This window comes from Cyberlindnera jadinii (genome assembly GCF_001661405.1).
Source record: "Cyberlindnera jadinii NRRL Y-1542 unplaced genomic scaffold CYBJAscaffold_24, whole genome shotgun sequence".
Lineage (NCBI taxonomy): Eukaryota > Fungi > Ascomycota > Saccharomycetes > Phaffomycetales > Wickerhamomycetaceae > Williopsis > Williopsis jadinii.
The window spans coordinates 41,213-65,212 of NW_017963675.1; the positions used below are offsets into that span (position 1 = coordinate 41,213).

Consider the following 24,000-nt stretch of genomic DNA (forward strand, 5'->3'; position numbering starts at 1 on the left):
CTTTGCTCGATGAGATGGAAAGTTCTAGAAGGAAGAGGAAATTACACAAACTCACGGAGAGAAGATGAGTAACAACAACGTGTTGGAGGCTCTTAAGCAGAAGTGTGAGTACCTTGTCGACGGTTTGTGTTGTGATGGTTTACTAACGTGGGTTGATGTAGTGCTTCAGGAACAGGGCGAGGGTGCTGGCTATAGGGCCCGAGAGTCGAGGGACGGTGAGAGAACTGCTGGTGAGAGGGCTCCTGAGTCCAATGGCTACAGCTCTGTGAGAGATACTCGTGGCTCTGACTACAGAGACCGTGATGCTGACAGACGGGAGTATGGCAGAGGTGGTGGTAACTACAGAGATTACAGAAGAGACGATAGACGGTACAGGAACTCCGGCGGAAGGGAGGATAACCGCTCCAGAGGCTACGATTCAAGAGATTACAGGGACTCGAGGGATTCAAGGGATCACTATAATGATCGGAGAGCGTACAGGGATGGTCGTAGAGACCACCGAGACTACAGAGACTACAGGGATCGCAGAGATCGCAGGGACCCTAGAGATCACAGAGATCACAGAGATCACAGAGACCATCTGGAGTTCTCCCAGTACAACTTCAAGCCAGAAGAAGTTGAATCTGCCACCAGCATCGACAAACTGGAGCGACACTCATTGTGGGATGTCAAGCCAAAAGGGTTTGAAAAAGTCAGTGCTGAAAGGGCAAAGATTTCAGGTTTATTCCCATTGCCTGGTGAAGGTCGTAAACAACGTATCGATATCTCCAAAGTTGAAGGACTGGTCAACAGTGGTGATTTGAACAACTACACGTCAATTCTGTTCGACGAGGTCAATATTGACCCTGCATCCTCTCGTCTTTCAAAACAATTAATCATATCTGGTGTGGAATTTACACTGTACCCTGTTGAACGTCTCGTGAAAGGTTTGACAACTTTCATCTCTTCATTGGCAATTGATGGTGCGATGATCGTCAAACATGAACTCCACCTAAACAAGTTCTTGATATTACAACTCTCAACGAGTGAGTTGACTACAATACTATACGCATCGTCGTACCATTTACAAAAGGAGTTGAACCTCTCGTTAACCATTGAAAGACCACAATCTTATATCTCTCCTCAAAGAATTCCAAATGACCCATCATCCGATTGTTCGAATAAGATCGCTATTGTTAATGTACCCTCTGATATTACGGAAGAAGATTTGAAGGACGATTTGGATCCATTGGTACCTAATTGCCATATCCAAATAATCAAAGATAACGATTCAAACTCATTGGGAATTGTGTTTGTAACGGTTCCAGATGGTAAAGACGTGGGGGAGATTGTTGAACTCATCAATAAGATTCAAATCAGGGACGTAACTCTTCATTCCATCAAAGCGTGTGCAGGACTTGAACAAGTTGAAAAGGTCACTTTCAGATCGTTAGCGAAAATAGCAAGCTCTCACCAGCTAGTCGAAACCAACGTTATTGTGATCTTGAATGCCGTTCATCCAGAAGAGTTGAAGAAAGACATGGCATACGACCAAGTAACAAAAGATATGGCACATGAATGTTCAAAGTTTGGATCGGTTGTATCTCTGAAAATACCACGTCCAGATGAGTCCTACAAGAGGAATTTAAAAAACTTGCAATCTTCAATTGGTAAGATATTTGTGAAATTCGAATCCACAGACAATGCAACAAAGGCTGTTAAAGGTTTGCACGGATGTAAGTACCATGAAAGAACCGTCTTGGTGAGTTATATCCCTGAAAATGACTACGAATTGAACTTATTCTGAACTTTTGATTTGATCAACAAAAATGTGTTTTTTAAGCTATATAATGACGTGAAAAAGGAAGAGTTATTCGCTTACAACTTTGTAGCTGGGGTAGATCTCTCCAAAGTGGTAACGTCATCGTAGATCAAAGTGGTCAAGAAGTTGTGGTACTCCTTGCCGGTAACGTCATCCTTGAAGTAGTTAGCAGCTTCAGCAAACTTGTGACCTGGCTTAGCCTTCGAAGCCAACTGTTGTTGAACTTCACCCAGCAACTTAGAAGTGTACTCTGGGGTAACAATCTTACCCTCTTTGGTCTTAGCACCATGTCTAACCCATTGGTACAATTGGGATCTTGAAACCTCGGCAGTGGCAGCATCCTCCATCAAGTAGTTGATTGGAACACAACCGACACCACGCAACCAAGCTTCAATGTAGGACAAACCAATCACCAAGTTGGCCTTGATACCAGCCTCGGTGATCTCACCACCTTCAACGTATGGAGACAACAAATCACGTTGAGTGATTGGAATGTAGCCTTCAACGCCCTTACCGGAATTGATCTGGTTTGGTGTGAGCATTTGCTTGAAGATCTCGTTAGCAATTGGAGCCAAAGCTGGGTGGGCAATCCAAGTACCGTCATGACCAGCATTGAACTCTCTGAGCTTATCCTTCTTAACGTTGGCCATGGCAACAGCGTTACGCTTTGGATCATCCTTGATTGGAATTTGAGCAGCCATACCACCCATGGCGTGGACACCACGACGGTGACATGTGTAGATCAAAAGCTTGACGTAAGAGGCCATGAAGCCAACAGTCATGTTCACTTGCGCACGGTCTGGCAAGATGAACTCTGGGTGGTTTCTCAAACACTTGATGTAGGAGAAGATGTAATCCCAACGACCACAGTTCAAACCTGCAGAGTGCTCACGCAACTGATAGATGATTTCATCCATCTGGAAGGCTGCTGGCAAGGTCTCGATCAACACGGTGGCACGGATGGTGCCTCTTGGGATGTTGATGTAATCTTGAGCAACGTTGAAGATGTCGTTCCACAGCTTGGCCTCAAGGTGGTGCTCCATCTTTGGCAAGTAGAAGTAAGGACCAAAGCCCTGGGCAATGGTCTCCTTGGCGTTGTGGTAGAAGTACAGTGCAAAGTCAAAGATCGAACCAGACACTGGCTCACCGTCAACCAACACGTGCTTCTCCTCCAAGTGCCACCCTCTTGGACGCACAATCAACGTTGGAATGTGCTTGTTGAGGTTCAACTTGTACTCCTTGTTGCCCTTCTTGAAGTCGATTTGCTTTCTGACAGCGTCGTACAGGTTCACCTGGCCGTCAACCATGTTGAGCCATGTTGGCGTGGCAGAATCCTCCATATCACACATATACGTCGCAACGTGTGCGTTCAGCGCATTGACAAGCATCGATCTGGAAGCTGGGCCTGTGATCTCGGTTCTTCTGTCCTGAAGCTTTGGTCCCAACACAGGGCCCTTCCAGGTAGGGTCCTCTCTGATGTACTTGGTCTCCTCAAGGAAGTTTGGCAAGATACCGGCATCACGCTTGGACTGCTCAACCTGGCGGTTCGCCAACAGTCTCTTACGGGTCTTGTTGAAAGTACGGTGCAAGATCGCAATGAACGCCAGCGCGTCCGCGGTGATGATGTGCTGGGCGTTCTGTGGAACGCGCGCACGCACTTGCACTCCTTGGAGCACGTCCTGGGTCTCTGGGAATGGGTTGTCAGCAACAGTCATCTCGTCTGGGGGGGTGTTTGTTGATCCTTTTACTTTGAACTTGGGGTGTACAACAAGGGGAAAGGAGAAAACAAAAATTTCAGGGGAAACACCCCCTTTTAAATACAACACGGGAGAAGACCGTATAGCGAGTCTCTTCAACAATATGCCTCCATCACCTTGGTACCCCCATTTTCCCATTCAACCAACAACCAGGTTTCAATAATCCGGGGTAAACGCGCGGGCGGAAGGAAGCGCACGCACCAATACCGTGCGTTTGCCTCTTCGGCTTCGCTCGTGAGGGATGTTGTGGTTTGCTTTCAACCGTGCGAGGGAGTGCGCCTGGGGATGAGCCCACACGGGGAGGCAGGCCGAGTCACGGAGAGTGCCGTTGGGTTTCGGGTCAGGAGAAGTGGGCATTTGTTGTTGAGCGTGTCCTGCTTCTCCCGACACGGGCCATGTCAGCTGTTACACGGTGTGCTTTGGTAGCTGTTACGTAGTGTGCTTTGTTAGCTGTTACGTAGTGTAAGGTGTTACGTAGTGTGCTACGTTAGCTGTTGCAAAGTTAGCTGTTACGTAATGTAAGCTCTTATGTACTGATAGCTCTTACGTACTGTTAGCTGTTACGCACTATTAGCTCTTATGTACTATTAGCTCTTATGTACTGCTAGCTGTTACGTACTGCTAGCCCTTACATAGTTAGCTCTTACGTAGTTAGCTCTTACATAGTTAGCTCTTACGTACTGTGCTTTGTAAGCACTTACGTAAACCCCTTAGTAAGCCCTTATATAAGCACTGGTGTCCGGGTGTAGCCTCCCTCCGTCGCTCTTTCCTCGCCTTCCCGCGGGAGGCTCCTGATAAAGCGCCATACAACGGCCTTGCGACTTTTCCCTTTCGTCGTACAACAACAGCACACACACTTAGACACAACGCTTACACGGTGAAAGAGCACAGCCAACGTGTAACACAGCACAGCAACGATGGGGAATCTGTCTTCAAGGATGGCGCACGACTCTGGCGAGGGCCAGCAGGGACGGGCAGGCAGATCAGCGAGCTCTGGCTCCAACAGTGGAGTTGGCAACGGGGTTATGAGTCAGACGTCTACTGGCACGACAGGGGCAACGGCGGCACCGGTGGCAACGACAGGGGAAGCGACGATAGCAGCAGTGCCAGCAGTGCCAGCAGCGAATGAGTCGGCACTTCAACAGGCGTTGCACGGTGAATCGCATGCGCTCAGCGAGGGTGAACCGCAGATGAGCGCAATGTTGGATGCTTCACAGAGAATGGCGAACGTGAGAAGACGAAGATCATCGGCACAGAGCCAGAGACCGCGTCAGAGACGTAGGATACACAGACTGGCGGATACCCTGAGGTTCTGGAACAGAGACGGTGAGTCGATACAGTCGCTGTTCGATACCATGATTGACGAGGCCCGTGCTGACATGGATAGCAATGCTACTGATAACAACAACGTGCGGATAGCAACAGGCGCTTCCGCCGCTGTTCCAGCACCTTCTGGTAACAATGATGCATTGCCTCGTTCACCCTCTGGCGATGCCTCTGGAAGAGAGGATGAAATTGCACACTTTATGGATGAGCTGGATAGCATAGCCTCCAGATTAGGAAACACGGCAGCTGCTAGGGCAACCCAAAATAGATCGCTCTCAGGATCCGCTGACTCCAACGACTCAGGCACAACTCAAGGGTCATTATCGTTCGACAACCAGGTTGAAATGCTTTCAAGGCTCTTGGAACTGGCAGCTTCGTCTGCTCTTCGAGGGCTAATGGGATCATCGGTGGTCAATGGTCGTCGTTTTGATAACACTTCGAGATCAACAGGCGACAATGGTGCACCACAGGACTCGACGTACCAAGAGTTCGTCACACAATTGCACCATGGACTGCTAAACACTGAGCTCACTCGTAACGCTGGCTCGGACAATATGTCCTTCTTTAGAGCGTTTAGATTCGACAGTGAAACCTCTCAAGGCGCAAATGGTAACCAAACAGCAAATGAGCACTCTGTTGTACCTGTGATGATCATTGGGCTACGCTCGGTACAACAACCCCGAGACACCACAGCCACGACATCCAATAGCACACCACAACCAGAGAATGTTGACTGGTTTATGCGTGGTGAGAACAGCAGACCTCCAACAACTTCTGCAAATCCAACAGCATCACATCCAACATCACCAACACTATCTCCATCGTCATCAGAAACAACAACAAGGTCTACTTCAACGCCACAGGATGAAGACTCGGCTGCACATACCTCTTGGGTGATATTTGTAATGGGCAACTCATTCGAATGGAACCATCCGTTATTATCAGCCCCCTCATTGATGTCTGAAAACCCAACTTACGAGGACTTGTTGAACTTGCAAGACTTGATTGGTCAAGTCAAACCACAAGTCACCACCGCTGAAGAGTTGGAAAAACACGACTGTCAATTGTTTGAAATCGTTAGCACTGAGTCATCTAGTCTAAGAACAACACAGTATAAGACCTTAGACCATACAGCTTTGAACGACAGGTGTCAAATTTGTCTATCCGACTACCAGTGTAACGAAATTGTTCGCAAGTTGCCGAATTGCGGACACTTCTACCACCAAACATGTATAGACACTTGGTTGACAAGGGGTAAGAATAACTGTCCCTTGTGCAGATCCAAGGGAATCCAATCACAAGATGATACCACAGCGTCATGAACCCATACCCCCCTGTTTATCTTGTTCTCGTTCTCTTTATTTGATTTAATTACTTTTAGTTTTCTTCTTTATTATCATGACCTCCAAATACCACAGTCTACAGTATACACTTAGCAAACAAAGGGACAAGTATAAGATACATCACTAAGTATAAACATAGCCTCCATAGTTTCAATTCACGTTGATTTGTTCGGACGGCCCCCAATTTGGCTCACCTTCATTGTTGAACAAGATCCTATTGGGGGTCTGTGGTTTCCCCTCTAAGCTCACCAATGGTATGTGATCGTTCAACGAATATTTAACAACTCTTTCAACAGCTTGTGGACCAGTATCCCCCATTCCCATGTAGTATGCAACCATTCCTGCAGTGATCCCAGCTGATAGGGAAGTTCCAGATTTGTAAGTCGATGCACCACCTCTGAGAGACGTTGTCTCCACTGAGACTCCAGATGTGAATATATCAACACATGGCCCCCAATTGGAGAAGGAGGCAATTCTATCCTGTGCATCCAATGCACCAACAGTTAATGAGCCCTTTGCGCTTCCCGGAGAGAAGTCACACGCAGACTTCCCGTCGTTACCAGCAGACGCTATCACTGGGATTCCCTCGTTGACAACGGCCTCAACGGCACCGTTCAATATCAAGTTCTTTTTCATTATAAGCGGGATGACAACAACCGATGGTCTCTCAGTAATGCGTGAATCGCTCACTATCAAGTTCAACGCGTTTATAACGTCTGTCAACTTGGTACGACCTCTGTTGTCAGTGACCTTTATATCGTACAAGTTGGCCTTCTTGGCCACACCAAAGGTTTCACTACCAATGACGCCAGCTATGTACGTTCCATGGCCCACAGGGTCTGTTTGGTCCCTGACACTCTGGCCTGTATAGTCTGCAATTTTATGAACCCTGTGTGTAAAATCTGGGTGGTTCAGCTGTATACCAGAGTCTAATATGTAGACATCTACACCGATTCCACCACTAGGATCATACACGTAATCCATGCTTTGTCCAGCGTGTAGCCGCTCCACCTGTGAAAGCCTGGTCAAGTGCAGTGGCGCATACTCTTGAACCTCTGAGAGAACGAGTTCCCGGTCAAGGGAGATTGCAACAACATTAGGATCGTTGTACAAGGACGAAACGGTCTCGGTGGTGAAGTTGCCAGTGATTCCCTTGAAATCGCCAATCTGGAAAGACGACAAGTCGAGTTCACCTGCTGTTTGCAGAGACAAGTGGCCCAGGTTCGTGATGTAGAACTTGGAAACAAAGCTTTCAACGTCTACGTCTCTGTGGAACTGGACGACAAAGCTGGTACTGCACACTAGTTGCACCATACAACTGAGAGAGATCACGTGGCGCTGTCTCATTCGTTCTATCGATTCCTTTGTGTCTCAGTGGCTTTCCCTGTACATCATCAACAAGGAAAGAGAGCATCAAAGCAGTTGAATTTGTGGTTTGGAGATATCAACACTCAAAATGGCCTGTAACGACACAAAATCAGCTCTTCAGGAGACCTGCCAGTATGGCCTAGAAGTCCAATTGCTCCTCCGCGTACTCTGGATTTGGTGATTCCGGGTTTATCACAAACTCAGAGATATCTTCGTCGCCTTCGACTTCCAGCCCATAGTCAACGAGCTCTTGGTTGTGTAGCTTGGAGATGGTGTCGTGAACTCTTTGATGTTTGGTATCTTCACTGTCATATTCGAATTCTTCTTCCCCTGCGGAGCCTGTGTCCAATATGCTCATTGTCTGGGCTTCCTGTCCGCCTTCTTGTTCCGCCAGCAGTCTCTCCTTCTCTTTCCTTTCCCTCTCTTTCCTTTCCTTCCGTAGCAACCTCTTTCGTTTATCCTTCTCTCTGCGTGCATCAGCATCGAGTCTCTCTGCCTCTCTATACTTGGTCAGGTAGATCTTCAACGCTTCAGCATAGTTCTCGAATCCCAGCGAGTACATGGCATATAGCACATCTTCGCCATTTAGGGTCTTTCTCTTCTCTGCTTGACATCTATCAACTGCCCCTGACGTTACGAATGAGATGAACTCAGAAACACACTCTTGCATGCACATCTTGGACTCTTTCGAGAGTTTGCTCTCTGGAGGCAGGGCGTTCTTCATCACTCTGGCCACTGGAGAAAAGGGTGTTAGTATTAGATCTTTCAGTGGAGTAAACGTTGATGGAGGGGAGAAATAATGCAGAGGATTTGGTGATACTTACCGTTAGCAATGGGCAACCATCTATCTTGTTCTTTAATCTCATATTCACGGTCCAGTTCGTTCTCTGGTTCTGTATTCTCAGCAGGAGGATTTGGCACTTCATGGGAATAAAAAGACCCAGTTATAGAGTAAGGGACTGTTGATCCGGAACCTGGGTGAGGAGCAGCTGCCTGGATGTACGTATACTCTGGTGGTCCATCTTGTCGTTGCATCTTCACAATATTCTTGTTTCTTGCGGTCTATGTGATGAGTATTAATAGCAGTAGTATTGGTCGAGGTGGAAGCACTAGTGGTGGTGCTCTGGAGTGTATAATGGGGTGTCTTTTCAATCCACTCTTTCAATTGCAACACTATCTGTCTCAGAAACCCTGTCTTCCTTTCTTTTATCGATCTTTTGCTCACTTGTTCCTGCCCAAGCACTATATATAAGAACAGTAGATCTTTTAGATAACCTTTTTTGGCCCTGTTTTTAAAACTTTATGCTGCCACTGTTTCAATTTATGGACAAGAGGTATAATGAAAGTTACAATCAATAACTACGGAATACTTCCATCCTAATTTCATAGGAAATGTTGCAAATGACAAGCGGGTATTAGCTCGTCCAACGAATTGACACCCGAAAGTTGAGAATTTTGACACCTCAAACCGCTCTCTACAGAGTGTTGCCCAGTATCTGAGCCCATACGCACTTTCAGTCGCGATACTTGTGGTGGATAACTGTGCCACAAGTTGAGCCATACGTGAGCACTTCCAGAACTGTCGGTAGACACCTACTTTACGCGTTCAGGACGACAAGGACAGTGCCATTCCACTTGTGTGCCTGAGACCTGTCATCAAACAGGCCGGTGTTTGGGTGTTAGCACAGGGAAAAAGCTAAAAGCGCCTGGAAATCACTTTTGACAATGTTCATAACCAATTTCAGGAAGCAAGATACACACACAGGTGCTCTGTTCGGCTTAGGAAGGCAGGAACCAGCGTACTTTGCAGAAATTGCGGACGGTTTGAGAAACGGTAGGCCTATCCAGCGTTCGAAAGCTGAGCTAACACGGAGTAGAAGTTGAAACAACCGAGCTCCACGGCTAAATAGCGAACGCTCCCAGTTGAGCCCAGTAGCTAATGTCCGGAACATCTCAGCGCATTAAGCGAGTTAGAGTCGATTAACGCCGACATATTTAACACCGACGCGCCAACCCTTTTAAGGTTGGCAGTGACGCGTCAGGAAACGTTGTTCTGCGGAATTACCAGCTCCCAGAGGAAGCCTTTCCAGACGCTTTAGGTGATGTAGAGCTCCAAAGGGTCTTTTCCTACGCGTCTGGGATGGGACTGCATGTAAAATGAGCCCAAAAAGGCCCCCAGATGACGTATTGGTGGCATTGGACCAACACGGATAGAGACGTCGTGGCATCGATCACCCTGTGGTGTACGCTTCCGGGCTAAAACTGTGCTTGATTGTAGTTTGATGTCTGGAAAGACGATGTATATGAACATTGGCCTGTCGGACGGAGTCGAATACCGCATGAGGGCCATTATAGAGAGATTGAGTGCGGATTGGGGAACCGAGAGATGTATCCTGACCGGTATCGACGACGACAAGAGTTTCAGTTTGGCATGGTGACAACCCGTGTTTCTGAGCTCCACAGATGATAAGGAAACCAATGGCTCACATCCCAACTAGGAAATCTCGCATTGGTGAGCATCAATTGACGTGTTTCCTATTCCAGGCAACACGTACACAACTTGTACACAACTTGTACACACTCCACGTCCCGCTTTGGGAAGTAAAGTTCGTCCAGTGTCAACAAGAGATGCAGATCGCACAAGCCCATAAACAAACGATACAATGTGTTCCATAGCTCACGCCCCGAATTCCCAATTAAACTCCCAACACAGTATGTACCATGTACAGAGTAACCACGCTGTTGAGCATTGCAATTCCGTCTCAGATACGCGTTTGTCGCTCCCTCAAGAGCCCTCCCCCTTACTTCCTGCCCAGTTTGCATCTCTGTACGTTTTTTTCCGTGCTTCCAAGGGCCTTCTCTTCATCTCAGCTCGCCTCCCCTGTGGGAATTGCGTGTTTCCTGTGTAAAATCCCAAAACACGCTCCCCCTGGGCCCTTTTCCCTCTGCCTAAGTTCTCGAAACACGCTCCCCTAGGCCTTTTCGCTCCTGCCTACGTCCTGCCTACGTCCTGCCTGGGAAAAACAGTCTCTCCGCCTAGCAAGAACCCATTTTAGGGCGAGAAGGAAAAACAAAACGCGCTTTCCCGTGCCTAACGCGTAAATTTTTTTTGGCCCTTCACCTTCTCCCACTGTACAACGGCCTTTTCTTTTTTTTCTCTCTTTTCGGGTTGGTGCCCTAACGCGTCGAAGCAAGTACGGACACTTTTCTTCAACCACTGCGCTCACACCTTTTCCACGTAATAAGGCAAGGGAATAAGCAGTGACAGAGAAAGGAAGGGGAAAAAATCTCCTGCTGCTTCTGCAATCTGAAGGTTCATTCGTCGAGCTTGGTACATTTTTATAAAAGGTTATTCAGTTCCTTTTGTTACCACTTCCCTATACACCATAAGCACACACCGTGGAGTCGAAGGTTGAAGCTAGAAGACATGAGTTGGTCACCACAGTATAACAGATTGGGACCTCCAAAGGCACCTAAGCGCCGGTACCCTAACCCAATCCTTACACAATTGGAGTGTGAGCACCATGAGGTTGCGATTCGGGACTATACACAGGAGATCAACCACCATCTGAGCGACTTGGAGCGCTCGTCAATCGTGTCGATGGAGATGATCGACCTCCAGCCAGAGATCAAGTGGTACATGCGCCCATACCTCCTGGACTTCCTGTTGGAAATCCATCAGACGTTTAAACTGGAGCCGCAGACGTATTTCCTGGCGGTCAATATCGTCGACAAGTACTGCTCGAAGAGGGTTGTCTTCAAAAGACACTACCAATTGGTTGGTTGTACGGCACTCTGGCTAGCTGCCAAGTATGAGGATAAAAAATCACGTGTGCCAACGCTCAAGGAGCTCGTCATAATGTGCCGTGAAGCGTACGACGCTGAGACGTTTGTACAGATGGAACGTCATATTCTAAGCACCCTGGAATGGTCTGTATCACACACTTCGTTGGAAGACTGCCTCCAGCTCATACATAGAGATATGATGGATATCCCAACCAAGCACGAGATTGAAAAGATTGCAAGAATGTTTTGTGAAATCTCGACATACAAGAGATGTCTACTACAGGCACCACCATCACTAATAGCTATAGCTGCTAACCTATTGGCATGTTCGGTCATGGACACGCCCATTGGTGTAGTACATTTTTACCAAGCAGCGGAGAAATACGTCAACGAGTTCGATGACGATGCTACGTTTGACGAAGATCTCGAAAACCAGCTCCCTGCCGTTGTATCTCCATTTCTCTCTGGCTATTCAGAAGATACAATCTACGAAATTTCCAAAATCTCCATGGTGCTGTTATTAGCATTCCAAGAGTGTTCTCAGTCCCTCCTGAACAAATACGTCGATCAAGCACCAACGGTTTCAAGGTTCATAATGCATAAGGCATTTGTAATGGAACAATTCCCATCATTGGAGGAATCCACATTGTTAGGTGCAGATATTCCAGACCATGTGCATCAAAATATTCTATCGTTATTACTTCTTCATCTCATTAGTGCTGATTACGACAACAATGAAGTTCCATTTACAGCTTTCGAACAACCTCCACAGTTCATGGCACCACCCCAAATGCCACAATCATCTCCTTTGACGACACCACCAAGTGCAAGCTCAATGTCCGTCTTCTCTGAAAGGGAATATGGAATGATTCATGACACGCCCATTTCATCACCTGTGGACAGATATGTACAAGCTGGCAAGAGGAAACGTAATTGGTACGTTGATGATTCACCTTTGAATTCAAAGGACAGGGGTGTATTAATGTAAGGGAAATCCGGTCCCTGACTTAATTTAATTTCACGATACAAGAGACTGGCTTTCTTTCTTTGGGGTACTTATTTGAACTGCCAGAGAAAATTGTTTACTATATAGATACCAGGAGTACCAAAGCTCTTTACTACCCATACATAGAAGAAGAAGGTCTTTGGAGATCTATTGAACTAATTCATGCAACGATGTCACGAATATATTACCAGATTGTAGAATCTACTTGTCGTAGCTTGTTAACTCTCCTGTCCTTTCAGTATAATTTATGATCGACGTGTACCGATGAAATTTCAAATCCATCACAGGGGGGACGCCTTCAGGGGGAGGAACGCCATTAAATGCTTTATCGATTCATATATGAAAGTCGCAGTATATTATATTAACATGATAATATTGATCATCAATGATATTTAAAGGACATTTATAGTCAATGTTGGAAATTTTATCTGGCTTGTTTCCAACAAAGTTTTGTTCATATAGATTTTGCAATATAAAAATGTCAACTCCGGCCTCAGAAGATTGAAAAATAATAAATCTGCACCAATCAACCAGGGCTATTAAGCGTAAACGGCCCAACAGAACCGCAAACTTTCTTTAAATAACAATGTTTCACCACACAGCTATGCTGAATATATCAATGGATCGTATTTATAGCTGTTTCTCCGAGAGGAAAGGAGCTCATTTCGTTATAATTTGACTCGTCGTTGAAACGTTCATGCACGCTCATGTGCCTTTGAGATGTCCGGATGATTTGTGACACAATAGTACACTGCACTGGAGCTAACTAATAACTAGGGGACTACACCAGTATTACAAGCCACGATTAGCTGCATTAATTAAATTAAAATAGATCATTAAATAAGGGAAAGAAACAGTCATTAAATGTATACAGAGCTTCTGCTGGTAGTGCTCAATCCTCTTTGTCACTCTGCGGTGTCATTGGTCTTTTTATCAGAGCTGGATCGCTAACCTCTGAGACCTCTGTGTTTGAGCTATCGTTCGAATCTTGTTTCTTTAAGATTGAACGGTCATGTGTATCATAGTAGTCACCTTCAATGACTGTATCTCTAGTTAATACGACGTAAACCAAGACGCAAAGTAGTAAAACTCCATTGAAGGCAGATGTAATCTTTTGGAAAAAGAGTTCACTCTCCAAAGCTGTTAGCCTTGATTGTGCATTTGTCAACAATAGTGAATGTTTTGCATGTTGTCTGTTGAAAACTTCGTCAGTTTTCCGTTGGAATTGCGAATACAACTCCGACAATGCCGAGACTTGGTCATGGATTGACGTGTTAAACGAAGCCATAAGAGTCTCCATCTTCTTTCGATGACGTGTCTCTAAGGATGCAAATGTAGAGGAGATTAACTTCGATTGTTCCTCAATGTACAAGATTGAAAGGGTTGCATTTGTCTCCAACTGTGAAAGACGCTTCATAATGTTTTTATAGATCGACTCCTGTGCTGTGGAGGACTGTGAAGTTACAGGCTCGACGATTGGACATAACGACATTTCACTGGAGTTCGCCTGACGAAAAAATTCATCAAAAGGGATCGAACGCAGAGTGATTGGACAATTGTCATATGAAGTTGCATTTTCGATAGTGTCGTTGATCAAATCGTGTATGATAGACTCCTGAGTATCAGTACAATTGATATTATTGGTTTCAGCACAAACTGATGCCTTGTTTACTGTTTCTTGGGGTGACTGTTGCTGCTGTTGCTGTTGCTGCTGCTGTGATGGTTGTTGCAGCTCTTGATATTGATCTAACGACTCTTGTCCTTGTTGTCCTTGTTGCTGTCCTGGTTGTTGCAATTGTTGCTGTCCTTGTTCTTGTCCTTGCTGCTGCTGTCCTTGTTCTTGGGTCTTCTTTTGTTCTAGAGCTTCCTCTTCCTTATACTCCTGTATCATTGTTCTTCCATGTACCCTGACAACACTAATAGGACAGTAATATTCGTCTCCGTAGTGCTCCAACACTTCCACACGGAAATACTTTGCCCAGATCTTTGGATTTGTAATGTTAAACTCCTGGACGTCTCTAACGTCCCTTGCAGTAAATTCACCTAGTACTGTCCAACCGTTATTAGGCACCGGGAATATTTCAGAGACACTGATACGGATCTTTTTAAATGTTGAGGAAAAGAACTCATAATTTGCAATCACAACAGAATCGACAAGGATGTCCTGACATAGTTCCACAACGACAAATTTGTTCGCAGCTGAACATGGTGTCAACAGATATGAGTCTTTGTTCTCCACTAGAACACTTAACGCATTCTTTGCTTCGGAGTTTGTCTTCACTATAGTCGCTGCACAGTCCAGAGATGCAAAGTTGAATTTCTTTGAGTATGTCTTACCCTCAGATTCACCCAAGCCTTGGGTGTTTGGGAAGAACTGCGCAATGTCAATTTCCATCTCCTCACCTATTGACTCCCCATTACTCGTACCATAGCCATACACCACAGACCTTACTTGGTGTGCATCCCGCTCCTTTGGTTGCGTGTCTGCCCCTTTGGCTTTCTTCCACTCCTCAAATGATAAGAACGTTGACGATGTGTTCTGCGTATCATTGCCCAGGACCGCCTCCATCAACAAGTCAGAATCGTTAAACAGCGTCCCATTCGGTGTTACTGGGATGGGAGAGTCTATAGTCTCTGTATCCAACGAATACACCGGCACAACCTCTTCCTTTGATTCCACCACAAGTGATGACGTTGTCCATGACGATGTCGATGTCGAAGACGTTATCAAGTGCGTAGTGGTTGCAGCCACACTCAGCGGTAGCAAAAGCACGCTCAGCGGTAACCGTATCGACCTTATAGCAACCATGTTGTGCCCTCAGTACGGTGCTGTCTGAACGGTTGGTGAGTATAAAGCAAACAGACTCCAGCACCAATGAGAAAAAGAATTCGACAACTTTCCAAAGGTACCAATGTGTCCCAAAGGGTGAGGCGGACAAACCAATGTTTCGTGATTTATTTACAGCAGGTTTTTTTTTCTCTTCATTTGCGTTTTTGTGGTTTTGTGCGTGTGCGTGCGTTTTGTGGTCACGTGACTCAGGTCAGGTCCCCTGGAACAAAGTGCGAGTGGACCCGCCATAGTTTCAATGGGTGTCATGGATACACCAACCACAACAACGATGCTCTTTCTATGGATAGCCACCTTATCTGTTGGTGTTTGTACTATGGGTATGATAATGAAGCTTAGGTAATTATAAATATATAGGAAACAACGAGGTCAACCTCGCAGAGGTTGAGCGCTCACCAGGTGGTGATGTCCGTGTTCTTCCCACTCGGCGGGAAGGTGGCAGGGCGGTGGTTCCTGTAGCTTCACTGCTTTGCTTTCAGCCTTTTGGCAACAGCGTACTTGATAGACTTGTTGACACCGGCGGTGAACAGGCCTTTAAGCATTTGTGACGTTGAGCTCCTTAGGATGGTCTTCTCGAGCTTCTTTGAGGCGTTCTCAACAGTGAACCCTGGTGGGAGAAGAAACTCCTTCTTGTTGATGACTTCGTCCATAATCGGAGAATAGTACTGTTGGAAGTACTCAAAGTTCTTTTCGACGATGTTATCGATCTTCTTTGGGTTCTCCGCGCCCAGTCTGTAACGCACATCTCCGATGTAACTTAGACTGGTGATGTTCTTGAAGAACTGGAACTCGTCAAAAGTCTCAGACTCGGGTAATTGATGGTATGCTAGCGTTGCAGCGGCTTTCAGGTTCTGCTGGTTCCAGTAACGAACCATCGTGTCATCTCTCAGTATCTTGACAGGTTTTTGCAATCTCCCTGCAAGGTAGAATGAATTCCACTTGGACAAATCGGTAACGAGATTGTCGATGCTCACAACACCGTATTTGACCAATTGGCCTTCAATCTCAACAAATGGGTTGAAATAGACACCTGCACCAACCTCTTGGAATTTGGAGACAACCCCAGAACCAAAGTACCTCAAACACGAGTAGTGGTCTGGGTTGTACTTCATGTTGATAGAATGCCAGTGCTCAGGGTAAGTGACACCAAAGATCAGATCAGTCTGTGTATCTGGGCTCGAATACCCCTGTGAAAACACACCGGACCCATAAGCAAACGCATACCTTATAGGAGCGTCGAACTTCCACAGTATAGAGCGTAAAGAGTCTGTGGAGTTTGACGACAGCTCCAAGTGCTGGTTACGAGCATAGTGTGGAGGGAGCTGTGCGAATCTCTTCGAGTCTCTATAACCCTGTGATAAATATTCAGATTTGCGAATGGACTCGTCCAACACTCTGAGGTCCATATCGTTCTTCTTCTCGCTGTTCACGCTAGCTGAAGATGCCTTTGGCTTCGAGCTCTTCATACCCAGGATGACCGACTTCTCCAAGAGGTCTTTTGAAGATGGCTCTGACGCGCTGGAGAGAAGTCTCTTCGCGATGGGAGCAAATGAACGTGACGATTTAAGCATGTTTAACAAGGAATGGATGTGTGATAACCTGTGGTCGTATGTTATAACAACTACAGAATAATTTAAGGTGGATACCTGGTCACTTATAAACCTCCAAAGTCACAACTTCCCAGCACCAATCCACCAGCCAAAAAAAACATGACAACGTTGCCATAGTTACTAATATCTATTTGTTGGAGGCCTGGAACCGCTCTACCGCGAAAAGGCAAAAAGCGCGGTAGCCTAGTGTGGCAAGCTTCATGCCCGCACTGAGGGCAGAGAGCCAGGCTGAACGGGGGCAGTGGGGCCAGCCTACGGGGGTAGGAAACAAAGCCCTTCCCACCACCACGCTAACGAAGGACTTGGCCAGCTCCCACCGTGTGCCTACCAGGAGGGATTAAATGCAATTTGCCGCCGCTGTTACTGGATGGAATATCCGGCTAGAGGGCAGCACTGGTAGAGGCACATTGAGGAAGAGTGGGGGGGGGGGGCGGCGGGACGTTCTTCCCAGCCTATTTCCTCGCCTCTCTCGCGCCCTCTCAGTGCTGCTTATCTTGAGCACCGGCTACAACCTGTAAGCAGGCGGTGGGGCCTGGACCAGTGGCGAAAAGTGTACCGCGGCAGTGTGGGAAGACAGGGAGCTATCGCGTGTCGGCATGTCTGTTACGCGCCACAGAAGCCAAAGGCTAAAAAAAGCCCATTTGAAACGAGCGCAAAAAGAAACGGGACAAATCTGGTAACCACACGCAGGGCTGGAATTGGGAAATCTTGTGCGACGGCCGGGTAATACCTTCAGCGTGAAGATGAGGGCCCGATGAGCCTTCAGGTTATGGCCCAGTACAACGTGCGGGTGGTGTAGCATCGGACTGTACAGTTGAGACACACAAGGGATAGAAGTTGGATGTCTGCACTCCACCAGGTGAAACAGAACTTGTTGTTCTACAGTCTCTGGACTGATGTGAAGGAGGTACCGTTGAAAGAGGAAACAGTGCTTTCAGGAATACCAAAGAACCATTTACTAGGAGACGATGAGGAAGAGGGCAACCAAGGTGGGGTTCCCGCTCCAATCAAGCCAGAATTCGTACTCCCGATCATGCTGGGCGAACAATTGACACCCTCAAGATTGAGCACGGTATTCGAGCAGTTACACAGTCCGAAGAGGTTGGTCGCTGGAGTAGTTAACGATGACGGTACGGTAGTGTATTACATAGTACATAATGGGATTGCTAAACCAAAAAAGAATTGATGATAATGGCCAGGGGCAGGGATCAGCACCTATATGACAAGATGCTTTATACTGTTGAACAAGTTTGGTGACTCTGTAAATGAAGGCAGGCGTATCTGGACGTGGTCAGTTGCCGGGTTTATTCTCTCCTGCAACAAGTGCTCTAGTTGTGTTGAGATGTGAGGATAGGATTTGTCCAAGAATGTCTTTATGAACTGATCTGGTAGCGCAGCCCTGGTCCACACGTATATATGCGCCAGTATTATCAAATCTCCAGACGTGAGCCTGTTCTCTCCAAACAACCCCAAAGTGTCGCCTTCATGGTTCGCATTCAGCTCCGCCTGTAACTCCAACACACGACCAACGTATTCGTTCAATTGTCTTAGACAGCTCATATTTGTCACGGAGTTCTTCATTAGAAGCTTATCTTCAATCATAGACTCATATTTCATCCTGTGGATTTTAGAAACAGAAGGAACATTCTTCATCATCTCCTCGGTTACCTGGCTCTTATCCTCAACCTTCAACCCGATTCTTTCACAGTTCAACTTAGCTCTGGACCTAGCGACGATTGGCGCGTTGTATTGCATAGGGAAAGGCAGGTACTTGGAGTATAACGATCTAGTATACTGCTCATAGTTCGATTTGTTCAGAAACAGACAGTAATCAGTGATGAGTTGGAATTTGTCCTCCACGTACAGTACCAAGCCTTCGTTGATGGCTCTTTGTTCCTTCAGCAACCCAGTATCCAATGAAAACCCTTGCTGGTCCAGATATCTCAATATGTCCAGCAATCCATCGTACTGGGTACCCTCGCCGTGGCAGATCAACGTTGGCAGCTGGCCAGAGAGTGAAAGATCCGTGTTACAGGACGTCACAACCTCGTACAGCTCCGATGGTACGCATAGCGACATGTACCAGTAGATCGCTATGGACTGAGGCGATAGCAGAGAGATTTCAGAGGGGGTGCCCCATACGTGAAGTTCCATCCTCACGTGGTTCTCAACAGCGAGTGTTCTTTCGAGTGCTTTCACGAGTATTAAATGGTTGTTGTTCCGAGCTGCTTCACAGTGGAAATTTTCAACCGATGAGATCCCGTCTATTGCTGCTACACGGGGAATTGCTACCTAAAATGGCCAATTAAAGAGATCTACACATGTAAACTATGATGAAACTAATACATACAACATGCACAGGGCAAACCAACACGCCAAACAAGCACAGCGGAACGATTCCACCAGCTGAAACTCGCAAACTTGTAAAATGCTCCTTACTAGTGAATGCCCTCGTTCAATCGTGGTGTCCGGGTGTGTGAGCCAACCAATCAGAGCTCAGCGGACGTCAGCTCTGCTGACTTATTCTCCGCTTGTTGATAAGTGGTACATATAAGAAGGAAGAGAGCGTGTTGCTGCTGTTGCTAAGCTCGCTGGTTCTAAGCAAGCACGCTGGGAAGATATGAGATCGGCAACTGTACTGAGAAAGGCCGGTGAACGAGCTTTGAGCAACAGGTGGAGCGCCATCCATAATGCCTTGCCCTTATCGCACTTCCTCACTGATAACTACGGAAGAAAGCACAACTATCTGAGGATATCGATCACGGAGAGGTGCAATCTGCGATGCCTCTATTGTATGCCTGAGGAAGGTGTGCCGTTACAGCCCGACTCCCATATTCTTTCGAGAGATGAGATCAAACAGCTCGCATCGATCTTCGTGTCACAAGGCGTGGACAAGATACGACTCACCGGCGGTGAGCCCACGGTTAGACGTGACATTGTTGAGATTGTCCAGGATCTGAAGTCCTTGGGGGTCAAGGAGCTCGGGATAACGTCGAATGGTATTGCGCTGCACAGGAAGCTGCCGCTGTTGGTTGAGAGTGGCATCACTGCGCTGAACTTGAGTCTTGATACACTTCAGGACGGGAAGTTCATGACCATTACCCGAAGAAATGGGCTGAACCAGGTGCTGAAGTCCCTTGAAAGGGCGTTGGAGCTGGGAATCAAAGTGAAGCTGAACTGTGTTGTGATCCGTGGTGTCAATGAAGATGAAATCCTAGCGTTTGTGAAGTTGGCACAGTGGTGGCCCATAGAGGTGAGATTTATCGAGTACATGCCGTTTGATGGTAACAAATGGGAGCTGAACAAAGTGATATCGTACAAAGAGATGAAAGAGTTAATTCTGCAGAAGCATCCATTAATGGTGCATAGAGACCACAAGTCAGGTGAAACAGCAAAGGTGTTCAAGTCGCCTGACTGGGTGGGTTCTGTTGGGTTCATCACTTCAATGACAGACGACTTTTGCAGCGATTGTAACAGGCTAAGACTCACGTCTGATGGGAACTTGAAAGTGTGTCTATTTGGTAATGAAGAAGTTAGTCTTCGGGATATGATAAGGTCAAACGTTCCAAAGGACGAGATCTTGGAGGTTATTGGGGAGGCTGTGAAGTCCAAGAAGGAAAAGCATGCAGGACTAGACGAGTTAAAGACCATGAAGAATAGACCAATGACACTGATTGGTGGGTGAGTCTCGATATTTGTTTAGACAGTGGTATAGTTTTCACTAACACGAAAGGATCATAGGTAACCAGCGTCCAATGAGACAGTTTGGGGTTAGATTTTACTCTACAAAGAGTCACAAGTTGACCCATTTGAATGAGAAAGGTGAAGCCCGAATGATTGACATTACTGAGAAGCAAGTGACGTCCAGAATGGCAATCGCTGAAGGGTTCATCAGGTTCAGTAACGACTTATCCATAGCCCAGATAGAGGATAATTCAAACAAGAAAGGCGATGTTATTTCACTCACGAGAATTTCGGGCTTATCTGGTGTGAAAAGGACATCAGAGCTGGTGATACTATGCCATCCGTTACCCGTGACAAAGGCTTCCATTTCCATTGACGTTCTCCAAGATATAAACAGCATCAGAGTGGAGTGTCAAGTGAAGTGCGATGGGAAAACAGGTGTTGAAATGGAGGCGTTGACTGGTGTCACGGTAGCGTTGCTGAATGTTTACGACATGTGCAAAGCTGTTGATAAACAAATGGTTATTGAAGGCATAGAAGTTGTTGCAAAGAGAGGAGGCAAGAGTGATTATGGAAGTGCCCTTATAGAGAAGAGCAAGATGTAAAATCACGTATCTGTCACTGGCATTGGTGAGATCTTTTTATAGCGTTCTATAATTCCAAGCCAATGTCTTCAGAGTGTTTGCTGTTGATATTGGCTGTAATCGATGGGATCCAAACATAATGCCATCAACGGCAAGTTGACACCCATGATAGTTGCCGTAGTTGTCTTGGTAAGTTACAAGGATCAAAAAAAATATGGGGAATGAATTAAGTGATGTGTTCAGAGAATGATGGTTATGAAAGCTTTGGACCACCACGTCTGTCGAACTGTGGTAGTTCTGAGTATTTCTTGTTCTTGCTCGAAGGTTTGAACTTACCCAGGATCTTGTGCTGTTGTTTGTAGACCTGTCTTCTAATGGCAGAGATATCACGGTCACCTCTTGTGAGCCAGACAAAGAAGTACATACCCAATGCAGACACGCAAATCACTGAAGGAACAGACAACATCACGTAGTACCAAGTATCATCGCTGATACCTTGATCTTGACGAGCTCTCATCTCCTTTGTGTTTTTACTGACTTTAGTACCTCTGGCAATTTTGAACATTGTTGCGTCTTTCAACAGGTCAAACTCATCATCAGGGACGCTCTTTGGTTGTAAAGACACTGCAATAGGTTGTATCCAGTCGTTCAACAACCATTCCTCTTGGATTTCAAAAGCATAAAACCCATGGAGGTTTTCGATCCAAGGTGTCGAGAAGAACGCACCTTCAACGTCTCTTTTCTTCATGCCCTTCTCCATGAGACTTTCCTTGACGTAGGTGAAGTGTAGACGGACGTACTCCTCGTGTGGCTGGAAGAAGTTCGTGTACCAGGTGATGAAGTAGGTCTTCCCCATCGCCAACTCGGTCTTCTCATAAGGTGTACAGAACGGTTCACTGGATCTATCACGGGCAATGCCTTGCTTTCTGTAGAATTCAGGCGTACATCTCACAAGAGGATTCAGATCAACATAGGTGCCATCCTCAGGGATCCACTCCACCTCGGTGTGGATAGCGCCTGGGTCCATGTTGTGGGCCTTGAGATCGTCGTACCCGTACGTTATTGTTGTTGCGGTTTGGAAGTACGTGGAGTACGTAGGCGACGCGTTCTTCGTTCTACCGTTCTTCAGCTGCGGCGTGATTGTCTTTGGAGAACCGTTCTTGTTCAGCGAGATCCAAGGCTGAGGTAGACCAGTATCCGCTGGTGGTTTAGCAAAGAAGGTAACACCACCGATGATCGTCGGTGTCACGATCTCAACAACGTCGTCGTAGATAGTACGCACCCACGGCTGTGGCTGCTCCACCGACGATGAAGTGGTAGTGGTCTTTGGAAGCCTAACCTTCTGGTATCGCTTCATCAATGGCACGGCCGTCAGGGCCTCATCGGTGCTACTGGCTGCACCACTGGCCGTCACGGCCTCGACACCAACGGTTGGCGTGATGGTTTCAGTGTTGGCAGCACCGTTCACAACACCGTGAGCTACACCGAGCAGCAGCAAACGACTCAACAGCAAACGACTCAACAGCATCTTCTGATTGAGAGCACGGATAGAGAAATAGAGAGAAGGAGAAATCAAAACAAAGAGGAAAGGGAAGAAAACATTGAAAAGAGGACATAAACAGCCGGCACCGTCCAGCTCGGGCGTGCGCCCTTATAAAATTTCCACCGCGGAGATCACGGCTGATCTAAGCACCGAGGGGAGCGATGAGCGCATTTACAGGCGGTGTAGTAGGGCCAGAATTGGCGTATTATTGAGTGGTGTTTGTATGTAGAGCTACTGTCATTGTTGGTGTGAGCCAGTAGACGTCGTCGTTGTTGTTGTCGTCGTTGTCGTTGTCGTCGTCGTCGTCGTCGTCGTCGTCGTCGTCGTCCTCGTCCCTCGAGGTGCTGGTTGAGTCGTCATCAGAGTTCTTTGGAGTGCTTCTAGGCGTGTGTCTCTTTCTCACGGACTGGAGCTCCTCCATCTCCGCCTTGTAGTCGATATCAGGCATATCCGAGTTGTTCTCGTTGATGTCCTTGATGAACTCCAGAGACAGCTCCATGAAGCGTACGAATTTCTCCTCGGTAATCAGCTTCCCAGAGTACCTCAGCTCTTCATAGAGCTCAACGTACTCCCTGCACGCCCTTGTATTAGAGACATCCTTGTTCTCCTCGAGAAAGGCAACAATCTCTCTGAACGACAAGTTCTTGGGAACCGCAAGGTTGTTCATGACAGAGGTGTTGTCCCATTTCAGCTTCATGCCGATGGCACGGATGGTATCCTCGTACCTCAACAGCGGTGGCAGCACGTCGGAATCGGGGCTCGACAGGCCAGCGTGCTTAACAGACGATGGGGCAACCAGCGCCCTCTTCCGTATATGCTCGCACTTGTCAAAGTTGGCCTCAATCATCTTGATACACGCATGCGGTAAATCGTCCACGTCCAGCGGAACATACCTCTTGGGGATATCTCCCAGCGAGCTCCGAAGGATAAATATCCTCGTCGTGGTGATGAACGCACTGAACACGCCAAACAGTACAAGAGCACCAACAACGACAAACGTGTTCAACGCATAGTTGGAGGACTGTGAGGCCTTTGAAATGGCATCAATGGGGACAACAGCGCAAAACCCAATGAAAAACAGCATGAAGAAGAAGAACGTGAGCCGGTAGCACCACAGTCGGACCGTGGGGTGTCCTATGACCCTCTGGACGCATTTAAACGGAAGACTCATGCCCAAATGAGCCTCCTCCACAGGGTTTCAATGGCGATGAGGAAGAAGACAAAAGAAACTTATGGCTCAGTGGAGATATGTAAACAGTGTGTGCCCGTACCGTATATAATTTCTATATATGATGAGCTGAGTTTTCACTTACTGTATTAGGAAGTCAAGCCACGCGAGAGACG

The 24,000-nt window shown here is 46.9% G+C and overlaps 13 protein-coding genes across 13 annotated transcripts; 5 read left to right on the forward strand and 8 right to left on the reverse strand.

The window, feature by feature from the left end:
* The first annotated feature begins 24 nt into the window (after nucleotides 1-24).
* Nucleotides 25-1,967, forward strand: MUD2 (Mud2p). The gene is made up of 2 exons (XM_020217778.1): nucleotides 25-104; nucleotides 162-1,967. Exons 1-2 carry the CDS (start codon nucleotides 65-67, stop codon nucleotides 1,784-1,786), a joined length of 1,665 nt encoding a protein of 554 aa, XP_020067927.1. The 5' UTR covers nucleotides 25-64; the 3' UTR covers nucleotides 1,787-1,967.
* Nucleotides 1,777-3,540, reverse strand: CYBJADRAFT_169843 (malate synthase). The gene has a single exon (XM_020215954.1). It carries the CDS (start codon nucleotides 3,514-3,516, stop codon nucleotides 1,858-1,860), a length of 1,659 nt encoding a protein of 552 aa, XP_020067928.1. The 5' UTR covers nucleotides 3,517-3,540; the 3' UTR covers nucleotides 1,777-1,857.
* A 956-nt stretch (nucleotides 3,541-4,496) lies between these two features.
* CYBJADRAFT_164842 (RING-H2 finger protein) lies at nucleotides 4,497-6,206 on the forward strand (the record flags this gene model as incomplete). The annotated part of the gene is made up of 1 exon (XM_020213883.1): nucleotides 4,497-6,206. The coding sequence occupies one exon, from the start codon at nucleotides 4,497-4,499 to the stop codon at nucleotides 6,204-6,206; it is 1,710 nt and encodes a 569-aa protein (XP_020067929.1).
* A 171-nt stretch (nucleotides 6,207-6,377) lies between these two features.
* Nucleotides 6,378-7,541, reverse strand: CYBJADRAFT_132617 (S8 family peptidase; the record flags this gene model as incomplete). Its single annotated transcript, XM_020213066.1, has 1 exon — nucleotides 6,378-7,541. One exon carries the CDS (start codon nucleotides 7,539-7,541, stop codon nucleotides 6,378-6,380), a length of 1,164 nt encoding a protein of 387 aa, XP_020067930.1.
* A 541-nt stretch (nucleotides 7,542-8,082) lies between these two features.
* Nucleotides 8,083-8,459, reverse strand: CYBJADRAFT_120050 (nuclear transcription factor Y subunit beta; the record flags this gene model as incomplete). Its single annotated transcript, XM_020212308.1, has 2 exons — nucleotides 8,083-8,330; nucleotides 8,420-8,459. Coding segments are annotated over 2 exons (288 nt in total), but the record flags the coding sequence as incomplete, so codon positions are not given.
* Nucleotides 8,460-10,875: 2,416 nt separating this feature from the next.
* CYBJADRAFT_169849 (uncharacterized protein) lies at nucleotides 10,876-12,503 on the forward strand. The gene has a single exon (XM_020215955.1). It carries the CDS (start codon nucleotides 11,023-11,025, stop codon nucleotides 12,367-12,369), a length of 1,347 nt encoding a protein of 448 aa, XP_020067932.1. The 5' UTR covers nucleotides 10,876-11,022; the 3' UTR covers nucleotides 12,370-12,503.
* Nucleotides 12,504-13,194: 691 nt separating this feature from the next.
* SLP1 (Slp1p) lies at nucleotides 13,195-15,454 on the reverse strand. Its single transcript, XM_020215956.1, has one exon. The coding sequence runs from the start codon at nucleotides 15,194-15,196 to the stop codon at nucleotides 13,280-13,282; it is 1,917 nt and encodes a 638-aa protein (XP_020067933.1). The 5' UTR covers nucleotides 15,197-15,454; the 3' UTR covers nucleotides 13,195-13,279.
* A 25-nt stretch (nucleotides 15,455-15,479) lies between these two features.
* On the reverse strand, nucleotides 15,480-16,873 carry TAM41 (putative phosphatidate cytidylyltransferase). Its single transcript, XM_020215957.1, has one exon. The coding sequence runs from the start codon at nucleotides 16,804-16,806 to the stop codon at nucleotides 15,697-15,699; it is 1,110 nt and encodes a 369-aa protein (XP_020067934.1). The 5' UTR covers nucleotides 16,807-16,873; the 3' UTR covers nucleotides 15,480-15,696.
* An 831-nt stretch (nucleotides 16,874-17,704) lies between these two features.
* On the forward strand, nucleotides 17,705-18,031 carry SEN15 (Sen15p; the record flags this gene model as incomplete). The annotated part of the gene is made up of 1 exon (XM_020212074.2): nucleotides 17,705-18,031. A coding segment is annotated over one exon (327 nt), but the record flags the coding sequence as incomplete, so codon positions are not given.
* SAM37 (SAM complex subunit SAM37) lies at nucleotides 17,834-19,223 on the reverse strand. Its single transcript, XM_020215958.1, has one exon. It carries the CDS (start codon nucleotides 18,997-18,999, stop codon nucleotides 18,061-18,063), a length of 939 nt encoding a protein of 312 aa, XP_020067936.1. The 5' UTR covers nucleotides 19,000-19,223; the 3' UTR covers nucleotides 17,834-18,060.
* A 242-nt stretch (nucleotides 19,224-19,465) lies between these two features.
* Nucleotides 19,466-21,134, forward strand: CYBJADRAFT_178841 (molybdenum cofactor biosynthesis prote; the record flags this gene model as incomplete). The annotated part of the gene is made up of 2 exons (XM_020216960.1): nucleotides 19,466-20,526; nucleotides 20,639-21,134. The coding sequence occupies 2 exons, from the start codon at nucleotides 19,466-19,468 to the stop codon at nucleotides 21,132-21,134; spliced, it is 1,557 nt and encodes a 518-aa protein (XP_020067937.1).
* Nucleotides 21,135-21,366: 232 nt separating this feature from the next.
* Nucleotides 21,367-22,470, reverse strand: CYBJADRAFT_178842 (DUF4448 domain-containing protein; the record flags this gene model as incomplete). The annotated part of the gene is made up of 1 exon (XM_020216961.1): nucleotides 21,367-22,470. The coding sequence occupies one exon, from the start codon at nucleotides 22,468-22,470 to the stop codon at nucleotides 21,367-21,369; it is 1,104 nt and encodes a 367-aa protein (XP_020067938.1).
* A 374-nt stretch (nucleotides 22,471-22,844) lies between these two features.
* Nucleotides 22,845-23,953, reverse strand: DLT1 (Dlt1p). Its single transcript, XM_020215959.1, has one exon. It carries the CDS (start codon nucleotides 23,738-23,740, stop codon nucleotides 22,862-22,864), a length of 879 nt encoding a protein of 292 aa, XP_020067939.1. The 5' UTR covers nucleotides 23,741-23,953; the 3' UTR covers nucleotides 22,845-22,861.
* Between the last annotated feature and the right edge of the window lie 47 nt (nucleotides 23,954-24,000).

Coding starts and splice junctions, on each gene's coding strand:
- MUD2 (XM_020217778.1), top strand. CDS start 65: ATGAGTAACAACAACGTGTTGGAGGCTCTTAAGCAGAAGT. Junction 105..161: donor GGAGGCTCTTAAGCAGAAGT/GTGAGTACCTTG, acceptor GGGTTGATGTAG/TGCTTCAGGAACAGGGCGAG.
- CYBJADRAFT_169843 (XM_020215954.1), bottom strand. CDS start 3,516: ATGACTGTTGCTGACAACCCATTCCCAGAGACCCAGGACGTGCTCCAA.
- CYBJADRAFT_169849 (XM_020215955.1), top strand. CDS start 11,023: ATGAGTTGGTCACCACAGTATAACAGATTGGGACCTCCAAAGGCACCT.
- SLP1 (XM_020215956.1), bottom strand. CDS start 15,196: ATGGTTGCTATAAGGTCGATACGGTTACCGCTGAGCGTGCTTTTGCTA.
- TAM41 (XM_020215957.1), bottom strand. CDS start 16,806: ATGCTTAAATCGTCACGTTCATTTGCTCCCATCGCGAAGAGACTTCTC.
- SAM37 (XM_020215958.1), bottom strand. CDS start 18,999: ATGGAACTTCACGTATGGGGCACCCCCTCTGAAATCTCTCTGCTATCG.
- DLT1 (XM_020215959.1), bottom strand. CDS start 23,740: ATGCTGTTTTTCATTGGGTTTTGCGCTGTTGTCCCCATTGATGCCATT.